General features: G+C 39.5%; 1 protein-coding gene across 5 annotated transcripts in view; it reads left to right on the top strand.

The window, feature by feature from the left end:
• Positions 1-3,066: 3,066 nt before the first annotated feature.
• The window catches only part of LOC146485144 (scavenger receptor cysteine-rich domain-containing protein DMBT1-like), a 51,449-nt gene continuing 44,952 nt past the window's right edge, over positions 3,067-9,563 (top strand). For all 5 annotated transcript variants that reach the window (XM_085104123.1, XM_085104122.1, XM_085104121.1 and 2 more), the window contains exons 1-6: positions 3,067-3,157; positions 3,348-3,583; positions 6,149-6,318; positions 6,995-7,039; positions 8,352-8,405; positions 8,823-8,966. In XM_085104123.1, the coding sequence (XP_084960249.1) occupies positions 3,405-3,583; positions 6,149-6,318; positions 6,995-7,039; positions 8,352-8,405; positions 8,823-8,966 (592 nt within the window). In that variant the 5' untranslated portion in view covers positions 3,067-3,157; positions 3,348-3,404. The remainder of the gene's footprint in view (positions 3,158-3,347; positions 3,584-6,148; positions 6,319-6,994; positions 7,040-8,351; positions 8,406-8,822; positions 8,967-9,563) is intronic.

The raw sequence follows: 9,563 nt of genomic DNA, 5'->3' as shown, positions 1-9,563 counted from the left end.
CAAATCAATTCAGTTCATTCATTCACTGCATGACTCAGCAGGCTGATGTGAGTATTTATATCGTTGAACCTGTTGTAGTGGATGTTACCATCTTTCCTATTCTGTCCTAAGTTAAACTATTGTCTACCCTTTTCCGTTATATTTATGCCGTTTTTTTATGTATTATTTGGAGACGTGGAGATGAATAGAGACCAGTGGTCTATTTCCGTCTTTAGTGGGCGGCTTTCACTGAACTGCTGGCAGATTTCAGAGATTTCACATATAGCAATTTCAAATAGAAATACAATAAACACTTAATGTATGGTCCTAAGGGAATCAGTTAGTTTTGTTTTTCCGAGAGTCCTGATTCGAGAAAGGAAGCATCAGGACTCGAAGGAAAACAAAACGAACTTGTCTAGTTTCCCGAGGGACCATACATTAAGTGCTTTGTTATATATTTAGACTTACCCTTCAACAGTATTAAAATTTTTAATTTAAATTTTAACAATCACAGCGAAACAAACAAACAAACAACTGAGGGGGCAACAACTGCGGAATTGTATCCCGGTCGGGATACATTGTATTTGATCAGGGGCAAGTGACCAAGAATCAACAAATCACAAAATGCTCGTTTTGTTGAGTGCAAGTCTAGGTATATAACAATACTTGATTAAAATTTCTAGCGCGCTAAAAACCAAGCGATGGACCAGAGAATTCTCATGAACGGTTCTATTGAGAGTTACCCTAGTAAGGAAATGGGCGACCGCACGAGGCAAAGGACTTGACAAATCTTCGACCTCGGCGGAAATCGAACCCCGATCTCCGGATTTGATACCGACCGAACTACGAGGAAAGGGTGGTCAGTTTGCGAGGGTATACGAAACAAGACGCCGAAGCTAAGAGGATTTCTGTCTGGGATGGCATGCGCAAGGGAGTGAACTGCAAGGTGGCCCAGGTCTGCGCCATAAATTTTGATTCGTTTCCATAACACCGACGCCGGAGATGACCAAATTCAAAGCTTTGTGGAGAGCGTGAGCACCCGGCAGACGGCGAATTTTATTCTCCTTCTTCTTTCCCGTACCATTTCACGCCCTGTGTAGTTTGTAGCTTGGCCGTACTGTGCAGTTTGAAACGAGTCGGCAAAATAGCAATGTAATTTGAATTTAGTTAGTTGGTGACTGTGACGTTTTCGTTGGTGACGTGGCTGTTTCAGTTCCCGGAAACTCGGCCAACAGCTAAAAGGATTAATCGATCATTTTTCTAATTCTTCTCTGATCTTTCATGTGCTGATCGGATTTACCAAGTATAAATAACCGCAGTAGAAAAACCAAGGAAGGTCAAAAAGGTCAGTTAGTTGAAACAGGATTCCATGAACGATAAAGCCTGGCAGTTTCACTAGCCGGACGCAAGAAGAAGCGCAAGCATCATGGTGAGGAGTGCTGGGGTATCTCACCATGTGAAAAAGGGCCTCGACGCAAGCATAAGCACAAGCGCAGCACAAGAATAAAAAATTTCCTTTTCTTTTGCTTGCGGTCTTGTTGTGCTGTGTAAAGTCTGTCTGTCTGGCCAATCAAAGCGCAAGTTCCGGCTTTCACTCGTGCAAGAGCGTCCTTTTGGCGGGAAACAAAGAAGCGCCTTGAACTATGTACCGAGGTAACACGCAACCATCGGGTGCTGTATAAAAAATAATGTACTAAGAAGTTTAAGGATGAAAATATAATGATTCATTTCTCTCTGTAATACGGACTGAATGGTCAGCTCCCAACACACCTGAAGCCACCTGTAGCCGAATTCACGATCTGAAAGCTTTAGTTCTTTAACGAGGTTGTGAAGTCCCGGCTTTGACTCTTCCTTTCCTTGAAAACGGTCTCTTACTCAGAAACTTGTCGTTTTCTTAGCTTGTGTTTTGATTGCATGCGTCGCCTTCTGCGTCGCAAGGGCGGAAGTAGCAATAACACCCAACATTTTAGTGTGCTGGCTGCCATATTCGCCGCGGCGTCATCAGTGAAGGAAGTGACTTGGAACTAGTGACTGTCTTGACATTTGAGTGACGTTCGTTTTCACTAGACACAAAGACAGCAAGCTCGACCCATGTTAGTATATTTACGTTCAAAATTATATCCGTCTGCTTTATATATTAAAGTTACAACTCAAAAATGGGGATCTTTTTTAGAAAAGATGGTAGAGCTTGCTAACATCTCCAGTCATTATATGTTAATTTTCAGAGCAGATATATGTCAGTTTTTGTAAAATGTAATATTATGGACGAATGAATGAAATAAAAAATTCTTATGCTTGCGCTTGTGCTTACGTCGCTAGTGAAAAACAGAATACAGTAGAAGGTTGTCAAGGTTGTTTTGGTACATTCTGGGAGACCCAAAGGACAGACCAGTATAAACAAATACAATATGAAGAACAAGACCACAGCGACAAACTCAAACAGCAGGAGTCTGTATGAGTGTGGAACGGAGCGTTTTAAGAGTAGTTTTTTTTTCCCCAGTACCACTGCATTATAAGGTCTAATAGTGAAGCTCACCTTTAATGTTAATAGTTTGATAATATTATGTATTGTTAGTAATACTTATATAATTAATTACCTTTTGTAAACTTTGCCTTCATAAACTTTGTAACCCGGTCCCTGGCATACTGTTTTATTCTCAATCTGTAAACTTTTCTTATTTTCGTCTTCATTTGTAAATTCATTGTAATTCATTTTTTAAGCGATAATTTGTGAATTTAAATAAACACAATAAACACAATAAACCGATGACTGGTGCCGGCTTTGTAGAGCTGGATCAGCAAATTATTTCAAATCCAAAATACTGGCGCATTTTGTCACGCATTTTAAATTTTAAAAATCTTTATTTGTAACGTTCCTTTTGTTTCTCACTTTTCTTTTTCGTTCAGCCCCCGACGAAGGTTTGTATTGCCAGACAAAATATCGGGCAAAAAAATATGTTTCGATTATTCTAGCTTTTGTTGTTTATTTCTATCAAGTTCGCCACTTCCGTCGGATTAGGATCACTCCGGTTGCCAGTATTTTGACAGACCCGACTTCTGGATTTGCGTGACAAAAAAAACAAAAAAAAAAACAATACGTGACATCATGGTTGTAATTTGCATACCGTTCATTTCGCAGTAGTCTAAATTTGCCATTTCCTTGGTTGGTTCTCTGAAGGTAAGATGGAAGCGACACGGAGTTTGATATTATCCCATTGCAGCGATCCCAAAAATCGTAATATGGAAATAGGAATTGAATGTTCTGAAACTGAATCATGGAAAGGACATCGGGACAATGTATTCAGACTCACTGCGATCCAATTTCGTCCCTTCTAATTTAGGATGATTTCTTTTCTTCGTCTATCTAGATCTTGGATCAGACCAGACGCTGTTCCTTGACGATCAAACAGAGAAGTTTCGTTACGATGCGGAAGATTTTTGTGGTTGTGATTTTGGTGTTCACCAACCTTGCTTGTGCGACTGACAACGCGGATACAAATGGACGACATACTTGCAAATATCATTCGGAAGGAACGGAAATTGTTTGTGTTGACATCTTCGAACCTTCATTCGCCCAGGAAATTAAAGAAACTACAAAGCTCATGTAAGTACTAGAAGAAGGAGAAGTACGTGGCTGTTAGAATAAAAGCATAAGTGAATTCGCTTGTCGTTTAGCCATTGTAATTGATATGAAAGAGTTGTTTAGATTTCGTTCTGCCTTTTCGCAGTAGGCAAATATGAAAACCTCGCGTTCGCACGATATTACGCAGTTTAGTAATTTATAGTTTCTACTTGTTTTAAGGGCGCCAGTTTATTTGTTTAAATTGGAATCAATCCCAGCATCGACTTTTTAGAAATACAGACAGGCAATGAAGAGTGTTTTAATTAAAAGTAGCCAGGTAGTATACAGTACTCAGTCGATCAAAATATAGCATCCATTTGAAGTCAAATAATGTTTGCGTGCCGATTACTCAGAATATAGCGTGTTCGTTTGCCCTTTCTCCTAGCAAAAGTAGTTGTTCAATGTTTTATAGTCACAGATTTTTATACAGGAAAAGAAGAGTCGTATTTTTATGTCGATCAATGCTTAGGCTTTGGGCGATGTAATTTTGACAGCTGGCCTAAACAAATGTGTAACTTCCAAGCGAAACATGGAGCCTTCAATATGCTTCGTGAAGAGTGTTCTTGTATGTTTACGGCACCAAATCGCAAATATTTCTTATTTTGGGATTGCAATTTTCACGAACATCCGATCAGGATTCCAATAACGTGTGTGGTCATGTAGTACCGCCGAGCTTTATCTCTGTCAGTTCGAAATTTTCCATGTTGCGTAACGATCTACACACAGAATAACTAACCGCATGCTCTCGAGAGACTTTTAATGGCTGTCTATGATTTAAAGAGAACTGAATAATGTGTGAACGCCGTTACGAATCGTTTTTATAATTTCGTATTATTTGTTTGATTGTAAGTTATATCAAATCGATTTTTCGCTCCTTTAACTTTGGACACGCTATCCGGGTTGAATAAATTAAATCAACTCGGAAAGCGCTGCAACAACTTTCGGTTTCAAGCTTAAATACGAGGGAGCAGCATTATAGCTTTTTTAACCTTGGTTTGAAACTTCCAAAAATAAAGTCTTGCGAATACAGTTTTTAATCCTGTGATCTAGTATTTAAACTTCCTTGTTTGCTGAAGACAAACTCAGGCTGGAGTACGTCACGTCTACCGTCTGTAATGTGACAAGGCTCTTTTGTTTGTGAGAATTCATCAAATTTTTCCAGACGAAAATAAGGAATATAAATGTTCTGTTATATTCTGAAGACCTAGAACTTTTTTCGGACATTATTGCGCGCAAGAAAAATAAGCTCCATGCCATGTAGGAAGTCTATCGACCTCGTCTCAGAGGGGCGAACTGGCATGTTTTGGTGTAAACACCACGCGCTTCTGTTGCTAAGATATTTTATTTAAATATACCTTTACTTCCTCATTATGCCGGATTCATTTTTGTCTCAAAGCTGTCATGTGCGTTTTGACTTTTAAATTTTTGTTTTTCAACTGTTTTCATTATTCCTGATCAATAACCATTCCATTATTTACCTCATACTGCAAATTTTTTGTATTATTATTATTTTTGTTTTTGTTTTCGTAGTGCAGGTCGAACAGAGGGGATATTAAAATCGCTCTGGCACTTAAAACATGACGACAGTACCGTATTTCAGGGGATGACAAATTCCTTATCTTTAGATGTTTTCATTTGGTTGCAGTACCCTCTACAAAGGCACCATAATTTATTCCCTTTGTTTCAAAACAACAGCTTATTTATTTTTTTTATTTTTTTATGTCACGTTTTCGATGCTGAGTCATCTGATGAACACAATATTGGCGAATTTCCACTGCATTATTCTTAATGAACTTTTCCATCTCATTTGTATGCAAGCCGCGGGCATTCTACTAATTTTAACTTATAACAAACGGCGACCGATTCGGCGGCGAAGAATTTTTAGAAGAAATATTATATTCTGCAACGCTCGGGTGACGCTTCCTTTTCCGTGTTCGGGTGCCTGCGCGCGCGTATTCACTTTACCATGGAAAAATGGAGTTCGGCCATATAAAGTCTAGTTTCTCTTTAATAAGTCGTATTTTGGGGTTTGCGAAGGGACATAATATGATTACCACCTAAGCTGTAGTTAACGGAGCAAAACGTAAACGTATCTTTCAAGTAAATCAAGACCAGATCAATTACACTCTTTATTTTTGTTCAAAATATAAATGTTCTTAACAGACTCTTAGCCTGGGTAATGTTCTTAGTATGTTCTTAACCCTTTCACTCCCATGATGAGAATGTTAATTCTCCAAACTGACTGCCATACATTTTTTTTAAAAGTTAGTTCACAGAATTTGGGGTTACACCAAACAATATCATCTAGTCGATTTTTTTTTATATTCTCATTACCTGTCTGGTTGACAATGTATAGATAATGTGAGGAGAAATTACATTTTGATCGTCGCTTTGGATAAGAAGGAAGAAGAAACATTCTTTTCAGGTAGCTTATTGCTGTGTTAAACATCCCAAACAGGGAGCCTTATTGCAGAGTAGGCAACTCTGTAAAGTTCGCATATGTATGCCATCTTTTATTGATTTTCGTTTCTCTGATATTCTTTACAGCATTTTTACCTCGGACACTTTGGCGTGTGACTGCGCCCTGAAAAGGCTTATAGAGTGGAAAGAAACTGTGCAGCGGTGGAGAGAGCTGACTTTACAAGGAATCTGTTTTTCCCCAGGAAACCTTAAAGGCAGGTCTATTGGTGATCTGTCCCCTGAAGAAATCCCTTGTGGTAAGTGGAATTTGTTGTAGGGGTGAGCATCTCTTTCTACGGAGCAAACCAGTGTAACATCTCCTTGATGCTGAATAACTAAAATTTTCAAACAAATTAGTCACTACTCTAGACGCTTTCGAGTTATGCAGCAAATGGTGTGGACGTACACTATGTCACTCTTAAATACAGTGTAACCTCGCTTTACGGACACCCGCTTAATACAGACACCTCGTTATTATGGACTGTTTTCTAAGTCCTATCCCAACTGCTTAATAAGGAGATTCCAAAATGAGGACACTTTTTCCGGTCCCAACGGTGTCAAAATAGCGGGGCTTAACTATATCACATACAATCATTTACAGTGGCGGAACGAGGGGAGGGGCCCGTCTCCACCCCCATCCCCCTTTATTTTTTACACCATTTTTTTACACCATGATAGTCATCATGCCTCGAGCAACTCTTACGCTTCTCTCGTGCTCTCCAAACTTCCTGCATGCATCCATAACTTGATATACACACGCTAAGCATGAACTAATTCTTAAATTGACTATCATACACCGTTTGGGCTTTAGAGCATCAGTTGTGAAAAGTGAAGAAATCACTTTTTATTACAGTCCCAATTTTGTTTTTTTTAAAAAGAATCAGCATTACTTAATATAAAATGGTTAATGTAATGCTGTGTTTTTTGTTGCAGTTTCAGATTCACGGAATGAGGTACTTCTACGAAAAAGACGTGCTGGTAAGTAAGGGCATTATGTCATCAATGTTCAAAAAAGGAGCGACCCACACCGTTTGCAACGTAACGTCTTACATGGTTGGTCGAGAGGACAAAAGAACGAACAACAGAACAATGCTCCCAACCCTAAAAACAATGCAGCCGTAGGTTATCAGGGTCCAGTGAAAGTAGAGCTTTTAAAGGGAGCAGGTCTACTGTTCAAAAAACGGTGATCCAGTCACAAACGTTCCTTGAATTTTTACAGTGGATTTGCAATCGTGAATTTCAAACTTTTCCTTTGTGCCTTGTTTTGCTGTTGAAATCCCGGTTGGTTTTTCCAAACCAGTTTGGCAATCACAATTCTAAACCTTACTTTTTTTTACCGCTGCGCACAATGACATCCAATAAAGGAGAACATGGATGACTTTTCCGGTTTATCGAAGTTGTTCACATTTGGTTACCTACGAGTCTTGTTTGCTCTTCTGACCTTTTTTGTCGGAGGAGAAAAGCGCCAGTCAAAAGGTTAGGAAGACTAGCAACAGTAAGCTTGGATTTAGAAGCGAACTAGGTCGCGTTTGGGGCAGTTTCAATTGTTCACTCGAGTTTATAAAACTTTCAAACTTATTCACTTTTGCCGCGTAGTTAAAAGGACGCCTTACGAGTTTTGGATTTGAAGTAATTTATCAAACACGTGGAAGAGTGTTTCCTCCGATTTCCAAACACCGAGAAGTAGGTTGGAAAAACGAGGCGCAGCTGAGTTTTTTTTAACCAACTTCGAGGTGTTTGGAAATAGGAGGAACCCTCTTTCGAGTGTTTAATATAGCTTCTCAAACTATTGATAATTCTTGGAGAAATTGGAAGCAAAAGTTCACAAAATTTTATGATAATTAAGATCACATTTCTAAACCTCCTTCACGGGTAGTGATTTTCTTTGGTTTGGCATGGTGAATTATATTAATGAGTTTGAGAAAATCTATGAAACACCACGTGAACGAACAGACGAAGAACGAGACATAGTCAAACATTTGTTGTTCGAGTTGGCCACATACCGACCATAAATCGCTAATGACGTACGAAACACCAACCGTAAATGTCTATTATTGTACATGGATGGACTTAACGCGCCGATATAGTTTTATTTACGGTAATTCCCCGGTGTCGCTCACTAAAATGCACCCCGCCCAGCTGGAAACATTCATCATTTCTGCGAACTGAAAATTCGAGCCTGTCAATATCTCGTCTGTACTCCTCGGGGTAACTGGTAACTAATTTCGATTTCTAACAGCGATTATTGCCATGCGTTATTCAGTATCCATTGAATTTTGTTTTGTTTCAGTTGATGAAGGCCAAAACGAAACGGAGTCAAGTGGAAACAGAACTTACACGCCAGGTTAGCCGTTCGTCTGAGCGAATCAAGAAATTGTGGGTCGTCTGTGTTGATATAGTAACCAGTGAAACTACGCTACGTTCCCACCAAGTGAGCAGTGGAACTAAGTTCCCACCAAAAGCGTAGCTCCACTGCTCGGTATATAAACACAATCATACAACCCACAATTCCTTGATTCGCTTTGACCAAATATTATTAGCATAAGAACATGATCTACGTACGAAAAGCAGTGAGGTTTGTATCAAAACAAAGTCAACACCAGCCTCGCTTCCACACAAAGCCGGGTCACTAAGCAAACAACTGCACAATGAGCTGGTGACCCTTATTAGGAGCTATTAAATCGTTAGATCTACTGATAATATAATTGAAACACTTTGATCGCCGTATGGCGCACGGTTCATTTTATCGTTTACTTTTCAGGTGCACCAATGTTGCCTTGTAATTTTCAAGATGGATTTTGCCAGTGGTTTCAATTAATAGATGATGAATTTCATTGGGCGAGGAACAAAGGACAAACAGGTTCCTTAAACACTGGACCTACTGTAGATCACACCACAGGCACAGGTGTGTTACATATATGCGTATCTATCTAAAATACTACACACAAAGCAACTCACCGATTCAACTCACATTCATTGTAGCTGAAACAAAATTTTCACCCTGACACCAGGACGATTCCATTCTCTTTCCTTTCCTTTAGGTAAATGTTGAGAGTTTACCGAACATTTTAGTGAGCGTTTTCCCCCAGAAAAACGAGAAAATCGAAGAAAAGATTGCATTGTTGCTCGGGATTAAACTTTCGTTGCCAAGCGGACGGACAAACGGGGAACGGGTAATCCCGAGCGGGCAAGATAGCTCCATCTTGCCCGCTCGGATAGCCAATCACAGCGCAGGATTTGGCTAATCTTGTCCGCTCGCGGCGCCAGCCATATAATAAAGCTACTTACCTCACCCCGTGAAAAAAATAATCTCACTCCAGGGAAAAGTGAACAAGGAACGAATTTTGACTATGATGATGACTTCCGCTCATGTTGTAGAAACGTCCGTCAATGTCACCTCAAACAGTCTTTCTCAGGACTACACTCACCCGAGTTATCAGATAGTTTAGCTACTCGTGAAGATACATTTAATACTACAGTGTGGAACAAGAAAATGACATAG

Source organism: Pavona decussata, unplaced genomic scaffold, assembly GCF_977016875.1.
Source record: "Pavona decussata unplaced genomic scaffold, jaPavDecu1.1 SCAFFOLD_28, whole genome shotgun sequence".
NCBI lineage: Eukaryota > Metazoa > Cnidaria > Anthozoa > Scleractinia > Agariciidae > Pavona > Pavona decussata.
The sequence above is the reverse complement of the archived record's forward strand: the minus strand, read 5'-3'. Positions and strand labels throughout refer to the sequence as shown.